At 45.4% G+C, this 20,132-nt stretch overlaps 1 protein-coding gene and 1 long non-coding RNA gene across 3 annotated transcripts in view; both read left to right on the top strand.

Moving 5' to 3' along the window:
- Window positions 1-20,132, top strand: part of KLHL12 (kelch like family member 12) — a 40,910-nt gene that overhangs the window by 8,854 nt on the left and 11,924 nt on the right. For both annotated transcript variants that reach the window (XM_006038422.3, XM_025194938.1), the window contains 3 exons: window positions 404-621; window positions 14,281-14,430; window positions 16,764-16,878. In XM_006038422.3, coding sequence (XP_006038484.1) covers window positions 404-621; window positions 14,281-14,430; window positions 16,764-16,878 — 483 coding nt within the window. The remainder of the gene's footprint in view (window positions 1-403; window positions 622-14,280; window positions 14,431-16,763; window positions 16,879-20,132) is intronic.
- On the top strand, window positions 4,088-7,734 carry LOC112548639. The gene is made up of 3 exons (XR_003092294.1): window positions 4,088-5,941; window positions 6,489-6,608; window positions 7,719-7,734. It is a non-coding gene; the product is annotated as an uncharacterized LOC112548639 (long non-coding RNA).

Raw genomic sequence — 20,132 nt, forward strand, 5'->3', positions numbered from 1 at the left:
TGCAGTCCTGGCTGCATGCATGCTTCAGCTGCACACATGCACATGGCATTTATCGGTGACATTATTGGCTACATGGGCCAAAAAAAGCCAATTGCCAACAATGTTAATTTTCCTTTTGTCAGTGCTGATCCAATATGCCACCAATGTATCGGTGCACCTCTAATGTGCATACAATAGTTAGTGTCATAAATGTGCTGCTTGCTGCTTTGTTTTCCTGCTCCTTGAAGAAATGTTTGTTCTTATTTCCACATATATTTTGTTTTTAAATGCGATTCCTAGGTTGGGTTTTTTGTTTTGTTTTTGTTTTTTGGGGTTTTTGTGAATAGATTAGAACTTGTTTTTCCAAGACAGTGACTGGAGAGAAATGTAGGAGTTTGCTCACTTTTATTTTATTCCTTTATAGGTGTGAAGCAAGCTTGTTGTGAGTTTTTGGAAAGCCAGCTGGATCCATCAAACTGTTTGGGCATCCGGGATTTTGCTGAGACACACAACTGTGTTGATCTAATGCAGGCTGCAGAGGTCTTCAGCCAGAAACATTTCCCAGAGGTGGTTCAGCATGAAGAGTTTATCCTCTTAAACCAGGAAGAGGTAGAAAAGCTCATCAAATGTGATGAAATTCAGGTAAAAGTCAAAGGGACTGTTCCAGTATAAATCAATGAAAGCAAAATGCTTGAACTAATCAAATCAAAGATAGAGCCATGATTCCTCAGCTGTCTTTGGTTGCCTAGTTATGCTCTTGGAAAGGCCTTCTGAGTCTGAATGGTGTCCTGACATCTGCTTCTTGCTTTTATCAGCTGCATAGTCTGAAGCTGATGTGTAGATTACAGCTTCCCCTCTGCAGGAATATTTCTGTCATTAGAAAGCTAGTGCAACATGGAGAATGAAGCCCTGCTTTCCCATTTGTCACTGTGGTAATCATTAACTGCAGTTCTGCAAAATGGACCCAAACTAGTGACAGGCAGCAAGGCAAGTACAGTAGCCATAGGCTGTTTCTGTTTGAATTCTAGCTGACCTAGGTTTTTCCTAGTGCTTGGTAACCAATGGGTTAAAACCTCTAGTGAAGACAGAAGCATCCAGTGATGGCAAATGGATAGTGATTGTAGGCTCCATTCTTACTTTTTCCACTTGATTCTGTACAGCCAAGCCATATCTTGCTCTGTTTTGCTTTCCCTTTCCTTGGGGATGGAACATAACCTGAAGGGAAGTCCCTTCATAGCATCACAGATGCTTGTGCAGCTGGTTTAATTTGCTCTGAGATCAATGTACAAATCCTATAATTTGTCTTTGCTATTCTCTAGATATCATTAATAAACTAATCATTTGGGTTAATTGCAGGTTCTTAATCCAGCTGCATTTTGGGATCTGTGTTAAGCTAGCTTGTCCTGGGGCTATGTACTCTTCTGATTTGAAGTCTAGATTTTTTTCTGTTGTCTCCCTCCCCTGTTGCTTACATCTGATTTGAGGGGAGGACTCTCAGGTGGGCTTTCCAGGTGGCAGAGAGTTTCCTGTTAGATGGCTTATTTGCGAAGAAGTCTGTCACAGCTACTAACCCCTCAGAGGTTCCTGTTCTCAGATCATTCCCTCTTTGCTTTATTCTTTAAAGAAGCTTTCAGAATCATGGAGACAGGTTGCACTGGTGCCCAATGTTTGCATGTTAGTAATGTATATTGTACAGGATTTAATTTCTCACATTGGTCAGCAGCACTATAGGTGTATGTATAATCCCCATAAACGTCAAATTCTCCTACCTTTGGAAATGGTGAAAAGCAGTACAATATAGGGGAGCCATGCTTTGTTTCTAGAGAGAGCACTACTTGGAACCAATTATTTACTAGATTTCAGTCAAGTCTTGTGGGAAAGCAGATTTCTTAATGAGAACTAAAGAAAAACATTCCAGAATAGAAAAAGTGTTTTTTGAATTGTGTTTATGCAGGATGGTGGGGGTATCCTCATCAGATTGTGATGCAGCATAGAGATACCTAAGATAGCTGTAAACAAATTAGTTGACAAGGTAAATTTAGTGATCTGTAGCTAGATAGCTTGGGTGTCAGAGGCAAGCTTGTTCAAAGATAGCTCCGATATCTCCATGTCCCAGTGTGTTGTGCAATATAGACATGCCCCTGAAAGCAATTTGTGGATATTTAGGCCTTTGTGCTATACCAGCTCTTGCAATATTGTTGTATATGAAATCAGATCCAAATTTTTTATGATCCCTAAAAGTGAAATAAAAAGAGTAGTTCAGACAGAGATGGGAAGTGGATTAAGAGGAGGGTGCGTGTTAGTCCTAGTGCATTCTCCTTGCTGAGATTTATACAGCCACATGAGGAATATTAGTAAGGAAGGAGGATGGTTAAGAGACCTCTGATTCTTTCTCTCTCACAGACTTGCCTTCGCTCTCATGAGAGAGTACAAATTAGCTTCTCGGATTAAGTCAGGAGTACAGGATAGCACTGTAAGGACCTAAAGTGTTAGTACACAGTAGGATGGCTAATGTTATTATAAAGGTGCTAAGAGGGAACCTGAAAGAGTTGAATTTTACTTCAGTACTGGAAAAAGTAGTCAAATAAATGTATTAGACACATTTAGAGAAGCTTAAAATTACAGAGACAAACCAACATGTTTTCAGTAATTTTTTGAGGTGTTTATGCCCTGTTTTACTTATTTAGGGAATTCTGGAAAAAAAAAAAAAGAATCCAAAGAACTGCTGGTATCCTGTTGGGCTTTAAGGCTTTAGTAAATTTCTCATGAGCAAAATAAGAAGTGAAGTCCTGTAGCAGATAAAAAGCCAGCTTGAGAAAGGAAGTAAAGTGAAGCCATGAGGAGCCAGCTCTGGGTATGCGCAGCACTATGGCATGCTACAGTGTAGTGATCTGAAGAGGTGAGGTTACTGTGGCAGGCCAGTCAGTAGTGACATAGTGGGTCTGGTTAGTCAGCAATGAAGAGAGGTTTATGAGGCTCCAGAAGGACCACCCATGCAAAGAAAATGAGCCACACAATGGGAAATTAAGTTCAGTGTAGAGAAATGTGCATATGGCCTGAACTCTTCCATTCAGTGACCATTATCTTACGTGTTGCTGAGTTCCAAACTAGTTGTGATGTCTTTGGTAGGCAGTAGAAACAAATATGGGTGTCACCTCGGTTAAGATGCTATGCAGGGGTTTAAGACCCACTAAAAGAAGAAATGTGTTGACATGTCCTGACCTCATTCAGTTTTGCACATCACAAATCCAGCAAAGATCAGTAATGAGTACAAAATGTTTAGAACGGGGATGTACAGGGAGGGATGAGAGAGGCTAGGCTTACTGAGTTTACAAAAGAAAGAGAAAGATGAGAAATGAGAGAATTCTAAAATGCTGACTTGAAGCGAGCTGGTAGATATCTTTGCCCAAAAATGCAAGCATAAGAGACCGCTTGAAATTACGATGTGGCAAATGTAAATTGATGTAAACTGCATAATTAACCTATATAATTCACTGCTGCACAGTGCTAGTCAGTGGTGGGGTGGGGGAAGCTTCTGGCTAGACTTGATAACTTACCAGACATATGAGCTGGAAGACTCTACCTACCAAAGTATCTCTTTCTATCCTGTTATATGTTTAACTTTACTTAGTGACATAGGTTGTCTCGGGGAATTCCCATCCAAACCCATAAAATATGAAATTAAAATAAAATTTTCCAGCAGTCCTTTCTTCTTTCATATTACCTTTTGCTAATGCATGCAAAAGGCATTGACTTTCATCTGTCTGAAGTACAGAACAGCTACATGCTTTCTCCTGGTGTTTGTAGAGTGGGGTGTTAGATAGCAGTAGTGCCCGCATTGCCTTTGAAGATCCAGAACGTCTTGATCTCCACCAAGAACACACAAGCCTGAACAGACAGGTGTAAAGTGTCATAGAGAAATTGCAGCTTATAGTATTTATGATGATGATATCTGTGTGTCTATAAGTTACTTGCTTGTTCTCTAATACAGTAATATTTGTTTGTCTTTAACAGTATCCTTTGAACTGTAGATGTGAAGTCACAATTTAAATACTATAGTTACTCAAATATAAGATGAGCCTGAATAGAAGACAACCCCCAATAACTAGATTCTATAGATGGAAAATCTATAAATTGGTTATAATTTTCCAGGTATAGAATCCAAGTATTGGAGGGTTGTCTTGAATCCCCCACCCCCCACTGCTATAGCAGGGAAAGCAGGGGTGGAGGAGTCAAGATGGTCCCTTTGTCCTCTGCCCTACCCACTTCTCCTTGCAGCCTTCCTGCACCCTTTCCTCCCAGTCTCTGCTTCTCACTTCTTTCCCTCCCCACCTTGCACAGTTAGATGCTGCTTGGGCTGTTCTATCCTGTCTCCCCCCAGAGCACAGCACATGGAGCACAATGGCAGATCTGGCCAGGGATCAGACTCCATTTTCCAGCAGCCCCTGCCCATGTTGCTATGACCGGTTTCCATGGAGACCCCATCAGCAGCATTGCCGTGACAGCATGGGTCCTGGGTTTCCATGGAGACCGGCCCCAGCAGTGCTGGCAGGGTGCGCAGCTGGGTGGTGAGCTGCTCTGGGGCTACGATCTTGCAGCAATGATAGGGTGGTCCAGAGCCAGGACAGAGCTGTGATCCAGTGCCTGCATGCCCCTGCCCAGGGCGTGTGGGCAGCAGGTAGCTCTGCCCCAGCTCTGCGCCACACTGTCACTGCTGCTAGGGTCTCCATGCTGCATAGTGACTTCCCTGTACTGTTTCCTACTGTATAGATCTGTTTGGGAGAAGTAAAAGGAGAGGTTAGACATGCATAACAATTAGCCTGTTCCAAATGTGGTTTAAACCCAAAGTGGACAGACTTACCTGCCAATTAAACCAGTGTAAAGTCAGCAGGCATGGTTCAAAAGTATACCTGGAAAAATCAGGTTTTCTTTTGACCTGTTGGATTTTGACTTGTTCCATGTTACGTGCACATGCCAAGTGTTCTGTGACATGGCCCTTTGGGCAGCCTACAGTGCAGCACTCTTCACCTCCCCCACACCTGCAAGTGGCTGCTCTGGGACACAGGTTGAACTCTACTGCCCTTAGGGCCAGCAGTTACATTTGGTCTTTCTCCCCATTTCATGTCCCCTACTTGGGAACAAGGGTGGGAACATTACTGCTGCCAACCCTCCACTGCTCATGAAGGCACACTCCCATTCCTTGGGCTGCTGCCTGGCAGCTTGTTGTGGCCAGCAGCTTGCCATAGCGCTTGCCATAGTCAGTGACAATTTCAGCACTGTTTCGAGGAACACCTGCTTCAACCCATATCACAGTGTCTGCTCCAGCATGATGTCAGGTGCACCAACAGCTGAAGACAGGAAGATTTGTTCTACCTGCTCACCATTTGGGACAAAGAAGAAAACTAGTGGGCACTCCAGTCAAGCCACCGCAGTTGGGCCATGTATGATGGCATTGTTGTGCAGATGACAGCTTGGGGACCCTGCTAGGACTTGCTGCAGCACAAGGTCAAGACCACGATCTCCAAGTTGAGTTACAGGAGGGCACGAGATGCCAGTTGTGTTTCTGGCACCTGTCAGATCACCACTACATATCACGAGGAGCTGCTGTGGACTCTGCTGGGGAATTACTCCATTCAGCCCTGTTACACCCTGGTTGTGGCCAACCACATGCACTCCAGTGCCAGCTAAGATGATGATGAAGATGGGGAGTCAACCCCTGCCACTGGTCTGCCATTACCAAGGGACCAGAGAAGCTAAGGTGCACAGCAGGATTCGCCCACACTACTTTTGGGTAAGGAAATGGAACCCTACCTCACTCCTGCACGGGACAGCAAGGACAAGATCAACACAGAGTGGGCCTACTCCATTCCCTCAGCGTCACCCTAAGACTTGGCAAAGTCTCCCCAGCACACAGCTGCTTATTGCTTTGCCATCCCCTTCGCGCTCTGCAGCACAGTCTCAGGTACCCACAGCAGCATTACAGTCTTCTTCCCACTGCCCTGCTACCAGTGGCTGAGACACGTGCCAAGGAGCCCTGGTGCTGTCTGTCCCTAGAAGATTTTGGTGACCCACTGTGGTGCCATGGTACATTGTAAAATGCAGGGCCAGTATGACTGAGTGGGGAGGGAGGTGAATTTTGCAGCTACCATGGCTGCCTCGGTTCCCCTGTGAACCTGCAAACTGTGTCTCAATTTCCCCTTTGGGGGCAGTGTGTTAACAAAGGGTCCCACTGCAAGCTATTCTGCAACTTTAATTGCACGTTATGCAGTGGCTCACTTTTTGAGAGAGCCTTTAAGTGACCTGTTTAGTGTTATAACCCACTTCACATCTTATCCATGCTGTATGCTGATAACCAGCCTTCCCCTCCCATCCCACCCCCCACACACACTGTTGACTGAATATTCAGGAATTCAGATAAAGGCCCAGACAAGGGTGAGAGTAGAAGGGGGAGTGTTGGGGCAGTCTTGGCCCCTGCCCCAAATACCAACCCACCCCCTTTTTGCTTGCAGCTCTCCCATCCCCACATACCTGCCACTCACAGGTTGGGAACATCCTGCTGTTCACCATGGGATCTGTTCAGGACAAGAGACCACTCTTCTGCTCCTCTCCGCCAGTCTCCTGGCAGGCATGTAAGTAGAATCTTGAATGGGGAAATGTAAATTACTGATTAGTGAGATTTGCAGCCTTATGTTATTACTTAGTAGCAAGCAGGAGGGAAGGGGAGTCGAGGTGAGCAGGGAAATCCTGTGTGGTGAATGACCATTTCAGTGCACAACCCTGCCCCTCCTCCCCACCACCTTCCTTCCCTGCCTCATAGGTTTCATATTCCTGGCAGTGGTAGACAGGTTGACAGTCCTTGGACACTTCTTGAGGACTGGGGGTAGGGGGTGGAGACCATGTGGATGTTTAAATATTTATGCTTCCCATTGATGTGAACAAATTCCCCAGAGCAGTCCTTCATTAGTGACATCTAGAATGGGTGAAGAAGGTGCCTGGGGCTGCTCAATCTGAGCGCTGGCTACCCAATTGGCAAGGCATAAGGCAACATTGGCTGGGACACAGCAGTAGACTGGGGAGCAGGCAAGCCATGTAGTGAGACCCTTGAACTACAGTGGTCTGTGGCAGTGGGTCTGACCCTGTGGGTGGGCATGGGTAGGGGAAGAGATCCCTTAGCAGAGCACTACTCCAGAGCTAGGTCGATGGGTACTTTAATCTCAACCCAGTTGCCCCACAAAAGATACTGGTACCAGTTGCAGGTAGCCTGATAGTCTAGACCTCATGTTGAAAAAGGCTGGTTCTCTTCTATTTACACTCGAGGGAATTGCCCAACAATCATTCTCAGGTAGGGAAACAGCATAGAGGGATGGGATGTCCTGTGCCATGTAGAACAGCATCTTCTGGTCCACGGTCAGTCTTGCCAGGGAGGTAGCAGGGGAAAAAGTAGCACTTTTGCAATGGTAAGTGAAACCAAGTATGGACAGTGAGAGGCTACCCCAGGAAGTGCTGCACATCTCACTCCACAGTGCTTGCCCTTGAAAGGTTCAAAGAGAAGGGTTAGTGGGAAAAGGTACCAGCACACAGGCTGGTCATAGGGAGCATGTGGCATCATGAACTTAGTCCTGGCAGCCAGGAATGAGAGCCAGCAGGCAGCCCCTACAATTGGTGTTGGGAGGTCTTCATCTGTATCTCTATAGTCAGGAGTTTGCAATGAATGCCTGTTCCTCTGATCTTTTTTCTAGGGCCAGCACTTACAGCCTCCCCTGGACCCAACAGCAGCTCAAGGCCGCAGCACAAAAGGGTAGCCCAGCACTGGAGGCAGCCAGCTTAGAACAAAACTGAAGATGTTAACAGCCCTTGTCAACCTCCCAGCCAAGGGCTGCTGCTGTAGATGAGTGGAGGGGGCTCATGGAATAATTCCAACAGCACTGTGCCCAGGGTGCTAATTAAGGGGGATCTCAGCTGAGTCCCCCCCCAAGAGATAAGAACCCCCCCCTGTAAGATTTGAAAACCATAACCTGGGTGGGTCTCCGATCAGATTGCTCCTTCACTTAGGTGGACTTGTTAATCAACTGGTTTAATTTTTTTGCAAAGCCCCCATTCCCACCCCAAAGAGTGAAAGTGTAATTCGAATTTTGACTGTGCCTGCCTGATTTAGAAGCCCAGGCCAGGTGCATGTCAGTGTTCCAAGCCCAGGGGCATGTGGCACACCACATGCCCTGCCAGAGAACATTTAGTAGGGGATGAGAACCAGGCCCAGCTAGCAGCTTCCATCAAGATGCACACAGAGAGCATCCTGGATGCTGTCCGTGCTGCATCACTCAGCAGCTGCTGACACCTTCCCATTGCTGGTGGCAGCAGCATTCCCTGGCATCCCTTCTGTTTTCCATGACCTACGGGGACCAGTGCAGCTCTCCTCTCCTAGGGCAAGAGAAACCAGTTCTTACACGCAGCAATCCAGTGGCAGGACACTGTTCTTTCCAGGCACTTTGAGCAGGCCTCAGCCTCCCTGCACCACTGCAGTAGCGGCAGTGTGCATGAGTGGGGATGCCTCAGCCCAGTCCAGTTCATTCAACTCCTTGATTTTGAAGCCATGGTCCCTCAGTACTGACTACCCCACTACCCTGGGGAAAAGTGACCAGAGTGTGGCTGCTGTCCATGAGCTGCCTTCAGTTTGTTAAATTTTGTTGTTTGAAGTGGGTTTTGTTCTCGTGATAAGAGATGAACTACTTTGCACTGCATGTTTAATAAAAGTTCTTATTGTTTTTCCCCAAAACAAGTTGTGTCCTTACTTCCCACTTGACTGTAGCCCCTCATCTTGCCCCCTGGCCCTGGAAGTCTAGGCGTCTAAGCTCCAAGCGTTAAGCACACTGCATGAGTACTATCATGATTATATGGTTTATTGGCTTCATGGTTAGGAGAAAAGCAGAAAATGTGCCCGTTCTCAAGTCCCGTCCTGTCCCGTCCTCCCCCACTTCCATCCCCGTCTTGCGTCTCGAGTCTCTGGGATTGGAAGTAGAGCCATCAGGACACAAGCATGTCCTGGCGGTTGCTGACCCTTGAGTGTATGGAAGTCCTGACAGACTGGCAACTCTCCAGTTACCATACTTCCTCTGCCCAGGCCTCATGGGAAAACTCCCTCCTTGGTCTCATAAATTTTACGGAGGGTGCAGGCAGAGAAAACTGTGTGGGGCATGATGAGCTTTGTGACATCCAGCCAGATACCCAGTGTCTCCCAGGGAGCCTTAAGGCACCCAGAGTGCACTCCAGTCATGTGGAAGCTGCTGGGGCACTGGTTAAAGAGATTTCGGTGGGCATCCAAGTGGCTTGTGCAGGGCTTCATGAGCCAAGGTTGGAGCAGGTATCCTGGGTCCCCAATTAGAAGGGAGGAAATCGCACCCCCAGCCTTGATTCTGGGAACCTTGTGTGCAAAGTCCCTTTGCTGCATCCCACCCAGGAGGCTGGAGTTGTGGAATACCTTGGCATTGGAACATTACCCAATCAATCAACAGTCGCATCTCTGAACTGTCCTTCAGAGTCCACAACACCCCATGACACCATGGAAAAGAAACCCTTGTGCTTGCTGTCATCCATTTCATTGTGCAGGACCTAGGATGGAAATGTGTGTGCTGTGAATGGCCCCAGTGCGGTTGAGAACCCAATAGGGCTGAAACCAGCCACAGCCACCTGAGGGTTGGCAAGGTAGATAAACGGTGTTCCCAGCACTTCCTTCAGCACCAGATACACATCCTGCACTGCCAAATCTGCCATGGACTTCCCCATGCCAAACTGATCTGGAGAGCCTTCGTCCCTGATTAAGCACTAGTGCAGATTTCCATGAAGGTGGTTCAGGACCTATGGGACTTCATCCACCACTGCTTATTGTCCCAGGTGGACAGGATAATGCCCTCCCATCCATTGCTGCTTGTCTGCCTTGACCAGAAACACCATTCCATGATTTGGAGTTGTTCTCACATCATTTTGGAGTCTGTGATGTGCTGTACGTTGTCATCTTCCTCTGCCATGTTGGTGTGCAACAACATCAACATGAAAGATTGTGGGTGTGCTTCCATTTGCATTCCTCAACTACTTATGTTGACTTGCACCTCCAGTGAGCTGTGAGCTAGTTGGCACGTGCAGCTGAGAAAGCCAGGGAAGGCCCACAACCTCTGCCTAGAGCAGCACTTCTGAGACTGAAGCCACCGTAGCTGTGCACAGAGGACTTGCACAGTACACCACCTGGTAAGGCTCCATCTTCCACTTCCTGTGTTTGGAGTGAATCTGACCTGCCTCCCCAGCACATGAGTTAGTGAGGGCGTTGGGGATTGCTTTTGTGGCTGTCCAGTTGGCTATTTCCTGTGTGCTCAGGAATCCTTAGGTGATTCTAGAGACTCAGCTACTGTGGTGGAGGCTTTCTCTGCCCCCCTTGTTACCTGTGTCCTCACCTGGACTGAGGAATGGTGAGCACTTTGGGTTGGATTTGGACTGCTGTGTGCTTGTATGATACACGTACAGATCTGCTGGGTCAAGACACTAGTGACCCGGAGTTTCTCCTTAAGCCCAAAATGTTAATCGGTGTCTTCGATATACATAGATGTAACAATTGTATCGGTATAAAAAAATATAAGCTCTTATGACAATGCTTCCCAGACATTTCCTTAGTATGATCCCAGTTCCTCAGCATGGCTCCCCATCCCTGTGACCCCATCTGCTGATGTTGTGACCCTCCATTTGGGTTTGCGACCCACAGTTTGGGAACCACTGTCTTATGATGCTGCTGTTATATCTGCATAATTCTGTAGTGATGCAAATGTAGCAAATCCTCTCTAACTCTGCTTCATTCAGGTCCTAATTGGAACAGTTTAACTCATTTGCACTGGTACAGGATGGTGCATATGTAATGGTTGCAGTATAGCAGCAGATGTGCACACCCCAGTTGCAGCTCTCCTTTTGAGCAGCTAAAATGTATGTTATTCATATCCCAAGTCCCTGTCTGTGCTCTCGTCTCTCATACAGTTGCAAGAATATTGTCAGCACTTAATGAGGTACTATATCCGTGTGTATGCTCTGATTTTGTGAATTGTGTTCCATATTTGCACAGAGCCTATAAAATGGAAGTAAATATGGTATACGTAGAAACTATTCGGTGGTTTATACCAAAGAGCAACTTTGTTGTCAAAAATGATGAGATTCACTACTGAACAAATTTGCTAAAATTATGTTCATTTTTATTTTGAAAACTCACAGTAATATGCAGTAATTCTCAGACCTGAGTAAAAAATACCTCTTGTATGATATCTTTACAGTATAAATATGTGCAGGCAGGGAGATGGACTAGATGACCTCTGGAAGTCCCTTCCAGCCTGACTTCTCTCTGATTCTTTGAATACAAATCAAGAAATCCTGACCAGTCCAAATGAACTTTTTATCTGGCTTTCTTCAAAATGAATTTGGGACTGCCAGATCTGAAAAGCTTTGAAAATAACCCTTCCTTTAAAAACAAAACAACAACCCCCCCCCCCCCCCCCATATCTTTTGGTAACTAATTAAACAGTAAAGAAACCTTTTAAAGTTCACAGAGTCAGATTGCATGGGTCTGAAAATTGTAAGTCTTTTGCTAGATGACCCAACTCCTTCTCTTCCAGGCTAAGTTTGTCAATGTGCATGTGCTTATGCTGTCTTTTATCCTTTCTTCTTTTATTGTTTGTCAGTCTGGTGCTCTCTCTGTTTCTGGCAATAGAAAATGCATTGTGGAGATGGGGGCAACAGCCCGTTTGTGGAGAGGAGTTTTACTAGCTCATGCATTGAGGTTATGATGCTGCTACAAACCTCGTTTCAGAAGTTGTTTCTTACCGAGGACACTATATAAATACCAGCATTGTTTGTTTCCACAGATTGAAGTGTCCTGTAGCATTTAGCACTTTTACCAGGTATTATTTCAGTGTAGCTGGTATTCCAAGGAAAAGATGATGCTGGCATAGTACAAACTTTAGAGGGAGCTGAAGTAAACCCCCATCTCAAAAGCATGAAAGAGCATAATCTCTTCTTTTTCAAATGCTCCTTGCTTATCTGTTTCATAGATGCTTTCCTTTGAGTGACAGGTCATAGAATCACAGAAATGAAGGGCTGGAAGGGACCTTGAAAGATCATCGAGTCCAGCTCCCCTGCTCTGGGCAGGAATACTGCTATGATCAAATGATCCCGGCAAGGTGTTTGTCCAGTCTCCTCTTGAAGACTTCCAAGGTTGAGGACTGCACCACTTCCTTGGGAAGTCTATTCCAGATTCTGGTCACCCTTCCTGTAAAGCAGTTCTTTATATCCAACCTGAAACCATCCTCTAACAGTTTATGGCCATTGCTTCTAGGTCAACAGCTTGTGTATGTATACAGACTTTGCCCTCTGTCTTTGATAAAGGTCCACTGAGTTAGAGATAGGAAGAAAAAAAAATTTTTTGGATATACTTTGGTTGGATACCTCCTATCTTTACAGAAAGACTTTTTGCATAGAAAGTTCCCTTCACCCCTTAGACCTATACCGTATGAGGACATGGACACATGTAACACTTAGACCTATTTAAAAGCAGATTCAACCTGAAACGGACAGACCTACCAGCTGATTAAACAAGTTTAAAATCACCTGGAGTGGTTCAAAATTGTACCTGGAAAATCAGGTACTCCTTTTGAGCTAGTTCACAGGGCACCAGTTCATTGTTACCTGTGAGCACCAAGCATCCTATGACATGGATGTGGTTGGTCCTCCAGACATCTCACACTGCATCACTCTCCCCCACTGCACAGCTGTCTGCCGTCATATACCGCCGCCCTGCTGCCTTCCTTTTTTCCCTTTTGTTGGCATAACTTTTCCTGAACAAGGTATCTTTCTAATGACTAGCTCACTGCCTAACTCATCATGCCGCCACCCCGGTCCCTGGGAAACCAAAAGTGTGTGTCCAAGTACCCTCCTACCCCTCTCATCACTGCCATCCCAAATCAGGCAAGCACGCTGCATTTTGATCAGTTCTCAGCTATTGAAGTTTTTGAACTCATGTTTAGGAAGCAAAGGAAACCAACAAAGTGAAAATGTCCCCAGACACAGGTCACCTCCCTCCCCTCCGGGATCTCCAAAGCCTAGGTACAAGTAATCCCTCCAATTCACCTACTGGGAGGTGTGCTAAACTGGTTGCTCACTCCCCATCCTGGTGTTGGAGCCATAGCACTTCAGCACCTAAAAGGTGACCACTCTGCCTGCAATACTAGGGCACTGTGCATACAAACACCTGTGACCCATGCCAGTTGGGAACTCATTCACAACCCATGGCATTCAGGAACAGTTTGATTGTCATATGTGTCCTCATCCTGAGTTGTCCTGGTTAGAACTGTGGCCTGTCTTTACCACCAGCACTATTCCCGGCTCCAGGATTACTGATCAGCTCCCCTCATCTGGCTATTATTGGAGGGAAATGGAATCCACTGTAAAGTTTATTCAGATCCTAACATCTACCTTGCCCTTATTGATGTGGTAAGTCCTAACCGAGATCCAGAACCCAAAGCCCTGAAGGTGGAGCTATCTTTTTAGATGGTGCTGTTCATGTGGATGGAGTGAAATACTGGTTATGCTAGTAGGAAAGTGACTGTTTGCATCCCATGGCTGGTTCTTGCTTAGCCCCCGTACCAGACTGAAGCCTTCGTTATCTGTGGGCTCTCTTGAGTTGCTGCAGTGAACATGTCCTACAGCTGCCAGCAATGGAAGAATTAGATTTTTAAAGGTTGGCCAAAGTGCTTGAGGCTTTGCAGCAGATTTCAGTTGAGTGAGTAAATACATGTCAATGAGGGATAGGTGTCTGAAGATGGCTTTAAGTGGAAAGAGCTAGATCAATATGGATGTCAAGGAGGAGTGAGAGTTGCACTGTAACATCCCCCTGCTGTAGAGGTCTGAAGCATGTGCAATGAAGTTTCTAAGCAATGCAGATAACCCACCAGGATGTGACCTAAAGAACTTCAGGATAGACTGCCTAAACAGCGGAGGGTTGATAAGAGTAAGTTGGTTAAATTTTAAAGGCTCTGAAAAGCTCCGACAGTCTCTTAGAGGAGATGTCATAAAAGGAAGAAAACGTGGCACTTTAGGAAAAAAAAATCAAGGGAATTTCAGGGTGTCTTCTATAAATATAATTAATCCAAACCCTCTTAAAAATGTGAACCTTAAAACATTCAGCCTCTTTGCTAACTGAGAAGCAGAATCAACAGGCTGAAGTCCCAGGGTTGCTCATGCACAGTGTCTCTGAAGTTTGATCAGTTTTCTTTTTAGGTGGATTCTGAAGAACCCGTTTTTGAGGCAGTTATAAATTGGGTGAAGCACTCGAAAAAGGAGCGAGAAGCCTCTCTGCCAGAATTGCTGCAGTATGTGCGCATGCCACTTCTCACCCCTCGCTACATCACAGACGTCATAGACACTGAGGTATCAACAGCACAGCAATCTTGTGGTATAGATGAGATAACAGTCAGTATTTTTATTGTGCCTTTGCATCTCGTAGTTCAGTTGCCTTGTATAGAAGACATTGGGGTCCCTTTCTCTCCTGATTCTTTTCAGGGATGGCCTGTAAACCATGGTACCCAAGTCTGTTGGAGGTGCCATTTTTCACTACTCTCATCAGGAGCAGGGAACGGTTTCCTGTAACAGTGTAAGAATCAAGTCTCTAAACACACACATCAGGCCCTTCAATTGGAAAGAAAACCCAGGCAATGGAAGTGTTCAGTTGCTTGCAACATGGGCTGCTTGGCACTTGGGAAAGTGTTTGTCTACTGTTTAGCAATAAATATTAGCCAGCCCAGAGATGTAATAGTCCCTTCACATTGATTAACAGATTGTTGGAGATTGTCTGAGGAAAAAATGGATGATGCGAAGGTTGGGAAAACAAATACATGCTTTGGGATTTTGCTGTAGAGGTATTTTGAAACTCGTACTTTATCAAAAACAGAACTGGTAACATTGTGTAGCCTTTGTTCAGCCATTATGGACCATGCTGTCCTTGCTCTGTGATATAGCCATAAATAATGCTGTTGGAGTAAAACCCTCTGGCACGGAAATTCTGCCCCAGGCCGTTATATCACATGGCAATTTTTTTCTGATGAGAAGCTACTAGTTTTCTACCAAGTACCTGGCTACACTAGGGGTAGCTGAGGAGGGCACGATCTCATAACAGAGGAGCGATCCAAAGGGAGGGAGCTACATGAGAAAAGAAGAAAGGGATGCAGAGATGAATGGAAGGTGGAAAAGCATCCAAAATCAGCAGGTTGGTAGAGCCAGTGATGTTGGGCCCATGCAGAGTTCAGGCCTCTGTGTTGCCCTCCTCAAGTCAACTGAGAGTTCGGCAGGTGTAAACCCTGGTGTGTGGTGGTGGTCAAAATAAAATAGCATAGCCTTTGCAATGGAAACTTATGTACCAAAAGGAAATCATCTTTATAGTCCACTTGGGGTGTGGTAAAGAGATACAGGATCTATCACTTGCTACAGCACTGATTTAAATGTGATCAGTTCAAGGTCCCTGGTTATTGAGTTCCTGCCAACTGGCAGGAGCTGAATGCTGATCTTTCAGGCTTTTCTACACTTAGAAATGACTGATTAAGCTAAAGATTATTCTAAAGCATCACAGCCCCCTTGTACAGATTTTCTTAAAAAGGTTTAAGGGTGGCTGAAATATATGTATCATTGTCAAAAGGCAGGGAAGGATGACTTCCTTAGAGACTAATTGGTTCAGAGATGCACGTGCTTCTGTAGACAATGGCCCGTCACCTATGAAAGTTCATCCCTCTGAACCAGTTTTTAAGGTGTTACCCTGCCCTGACTTCTGCCTGACTTCAGATTAACCTAGCTCACTACCTCTATTCATTTAGCTTTTTGAGGTTTGGACTCAAGTCAGATTGATGCAATCCACCCTAAACAGTGAAATCTGAGCCTCCATAGAGGGACTGGTACCAATTTAACTGCATTGTTTCTGAACCAGTGTGGTTACATCAGTAGCAGGCTGGTGCTGTCGGCCAAGTCTCAGCTTTCCCACTGTTTGAGGTGGTCCTTCCAGGCTAGGTGTGAGGCTTAGTTGCAGGCACTGGCCTGTTGTCTCCATGATGTATTCTCTGGATTTTGTGCTGGCTTCACGGGCACTAAAAAAAGCACTTCTTTGAAACCAATTTACAGTCTGGTGCAGAAATTAATAGTATCATGTGCTGCCCGGAGGGGGCTGACCCCTTGACATTGAGCAAAGACCATTCAGGAGAATAACATCCAGTCCCTCTGCCAAAAGAATGGAAGTTGCAAACAACTGTATATTTAAGGTTCTGAAGTCAAGAGAGGAGAGACGAGATTTAGTCCAGGGCCAGGTGCACATGAGACTGACAGCAGCCATATAATGAAACTGATTTTAAATCAGCTTGGATGCCGCAGGGCTAAGCCTCAGCAAAAACATACATGAGCTGTTTAAACACCGTTTCCCTTAGTTTAATTTAGTTTGGTAATGTACTCACTTTGGTTAGGGAACCTGCAGTATCTGGTGCTGTTCAGGGAATCAAGGAAGTATGCCTTCCTTACTCTGAATTTATTGATTCCTCAGCTGAAATCCAACTCCAAGAAGCCTTTTGCCCTTATTCATCTGTGGCATTGGCCACCTTCTCTATTAGCTTGTCATGCAAATTAATTTAATGCCGCTGAAATCCCATGGAGCTTGTTTTAAAATCGTTATCTCTGGGGAACTGCAAATAAATCATACATACATCACACTTGTGTTTTTTCCCCAGCCTTTTATTCGATGCAGTTTGCAGTGCAGAGACCTTGTAGATGAAGCTAAGAAATTCCACCTAAGGCCAGAGCTCCGGAGCCAGATGCAGGGACCCAGAACCAGGGCACGTCTAGGTGAGTAACAAAGACGAGGACTCGGAGAAGGATGGGTGATATTGCCAGGTGCAGTATAATAGATGTTCCCCAATGACTTCTAACTAACACTATCAGGAAACTTTCAAGCACTAACAGGTTACCTTTCACAAACCCAAGGGAAGCAGGTACTTATTCCCAGTGTACAGGGAAGGAAACTGAAATCCGAAGGGAACGACCTTTCATAACAGTGAGCCAGTGGTAGAGCTGGGAGAAGAAGCCACATCTTATTCCCACTTGTGAGCTTTAGCCCCAAGACCTTCTTTCCTGGATGACTTATCTATGTCTCTAAGGACGTCTCAGGTGGATTTGATTTAAATCAAATCAATTTAGATCATGGTTGAAATCATGATTTAAATCACTAGTCAGGAAGCCTCAATTTAATCATTGTTTTGTCCAAAAAGTGCATTCTTGTTTGATATAACCTTAATACATATTATTCACAACTCAAAGATAGATGTAGGTTTCATTTTTAGAATGTACACACTATCCATTTTAAAGCAGTGATTTATTTTGAGATTTTTTTCAGATTAATTGAATTATAGCTTTTCAGTAATTTTAACTAAAGCTTATGTATTTTAGATATTTTTCTTCAAGAACAAATGTATAAGTATTTTAACAAAAAGCATATGTCTTTTTGAATTTGTAACTATTTAAATTATAAATATGAAATGTGTTTTTAACAAAAATTAAATAGATTATTTCAGCCAGGTCAACGTTAGAAACTTAAAATATTGGGTTATACAGGAAGAGGAAGGTGAAGACTGAGCAAACTCAGTCTTCACCTTCCTCTTCCTATTTATTCATAGACTGGAAAAGAAAGACAAGCTTTCCTGCTTTTTCAGTGCCCAAGCAATTTTTCAATGTAGAATGAATTAGTCCAAAGAAAGAAAATATGTTTTCTACACCTGCAGAAGAATCATAGAAAATGAGGGTTGGAAGGGACCTCAGGAGGTCACATCTAGTCCAACCTCCTGCTTAAAGCAGGACCAGCCCCAAATAGATTATCTTCTCTTGCTGCACCTGTCCCCCACCCCTTCACATGGGAGCCAGTGGCGGGTTGCTGAGGCAGCCCCAAGGCCCCTTAAACCCCAAGCTCCTCTGTAGTCTTAGAGCCCCTAGTGGGGGGTAGCACCAGTGCTGAGCCTGCACCTGGGTGTTGCTTGTGGAAAGATGCTGGGGCTGCTCTTCTGCAGAGCCCAAAAGTCCCTGCAGGGCAGGGAGTTACTAAGGCCGCAGCTTCCTCTTAGCAATGGCTGGGACTGTCTTGGGAACAGGGTCTTCACCCCTCAGCGCTGCAGCACCCCTGAAAGGATCTTAGCCCAGGCTGAGAATCACTGTCCTGGGAGGGATCCAACACTTGCATTGGCAGGGGTGACACGTAAGGGGTGCAAACAGGTGCACATGCACTCCCTGAACGTGGCAATGCATCTCCTGCAAAAAGGTGCCGCCGGCAATGTTGGCGGTGGCTGCGGGCGGTCACCGCTTGCCACCCTGCTGCCAACCCGCTGGCAGCATCTGCAGGCAGTCCACAATTGCCCCTGGCTGCCACTACCAAGGCCGGCAGTGCCTGCAAGTGGTCACTGACCCCTGGTCAGCACTTGCCACCCCTCCCACCACCACCACCAGTGTTGGCGATGTCTGCGGGAGCTCTGCGCTTACCGCTGCTGGGCTCCCGCCATCACCAGCGCAGCCATGCCCCCCCAGCTGTCAGGGGCATGCACCATTCATGTGCATTGGAGTGGCAGAGGTTGGCCCCCAACAGCTCTGAGATTCCCCCCCACCTTTTTTTTTAAGTCTCAAGTTGCAGCAAGGGAAGTTTAGGTTAGCTATTAGGAAGAATTTTCTCACTAGGAGGATAGTCAAGCACTGGAACAGGTTACCCAGAGAGGTGGTGGAAGCTCCATCCTTGGAGGTTTTTAAGGCCCAGCTAGGTGAAGTTTTGGCTGATGTGATCTTGTTGGGGCTGGTCCTGCTTTGAGCAGGGGGTTAGACTAAATGATCTTCTGAGGTCCCTTCCAACCCTCATTTTCTATGATTCTATCCCAGCCAAAGCTTTGTCTAGCTAGATCTTAAAAACTTCCAAGGATGGAGGTTTCACCACCTCTCTGGGTAACCTGTTCCAGTGCTTTACTACCCTCCTAGTGAGAAAATTCTTCCTAATATCTAACCTAAATCTCCCTTGCTGCAACTTGAGACCGTTGCTCCTTGTTCTGTCATCTGTTACCACTGAGAACACAGTTTACCTCCATCCTCTTTTGAACCCCCCTTCAGGTAGTTAAAAGCTGCTATTAAATCCCCCATCAGTCGTCTTTTCTCTAGAATAAATAAGCCCAGTTCCTTCAGCCTCCCCTCATAAGTCATGTAAAGAAGCTACTGCTGTTAAAAGCTGGATTATCACTTCAGTAGTCTCTGATGGATTCAGGTGCTTAAGTGATTTCCACCAGTTCACTGGTGTGACTTTCTTTAAAACCTCATCAGCAAACATGTATTTTTGAATGGTTCACCCTTAGCCCTGAAATTTGTTATAATTGGTATTATGGAGGCGTGATTGCTAGATGCCCATGTCATAGCCAACTTCTCTTCTTCAGTTAAAAATTGACCCTGGAACTGAATATTGACAATATTGGCAAGAAAATGAGCTGGAGGTAGTGCTTGATCCATCCATTGTTTTAGATGCCTGTAACTTAACTCTGTCGTGTATTTCTCTTTTCAAGATCTAACTCCGTTCCTTCCAAACTTCAACAGCATCAACAATAAAACAGTGATTTCCCTGCATGTTGTCCAAGGCTATGGAAATAGGCTTCAGGATAGTCAGCATCTGTTCTACATTTCTCTTTATCCCAACATTGAGAATTTTGGCTATAACAATTCCATCTATTTTTTTACAATTTTGTTCACAAATTGTCATCAGATTAGGTCAGATCTCAATATACCACTCAAAACAGCCCAATGCTGAGTTCTGTTGCTTGTCTTGTGGGAGAGTTGGTTTGGTTCCTCCTGCTTTCTTCAGAGCAGCTGCCGCAAAGTGGTTGTGACAGAAGTATTTTGCAATTTCCGCAACGTTAGCCTTTATTTCCTGGATGCATCAAACAACCACTGCAGCCATATGTTATTAGTTTGGGGCTTTCTTCACTTTCTTCTAGATTTCTTCTCATCTTTGATACATTTGCAGCATCGTCTGTGACAGAGCTGCATATTAGACATTTGAATTTTTTTTCACTGTTATAGCTTTT

Source organism: Alligator sinensis, unplaced genomic scaffold, assembly GCF_000455745.1.
Source record: "Alligator sinensis unplaced genomic scaffold, ASM45574v1 scaffold1638_1, whole genome shotgun sequence".
NCBI lineage: Eukaryota > Metazoa > Chordata > Crocodylia > Alligatoridae > Alligator > Alligator sinensis.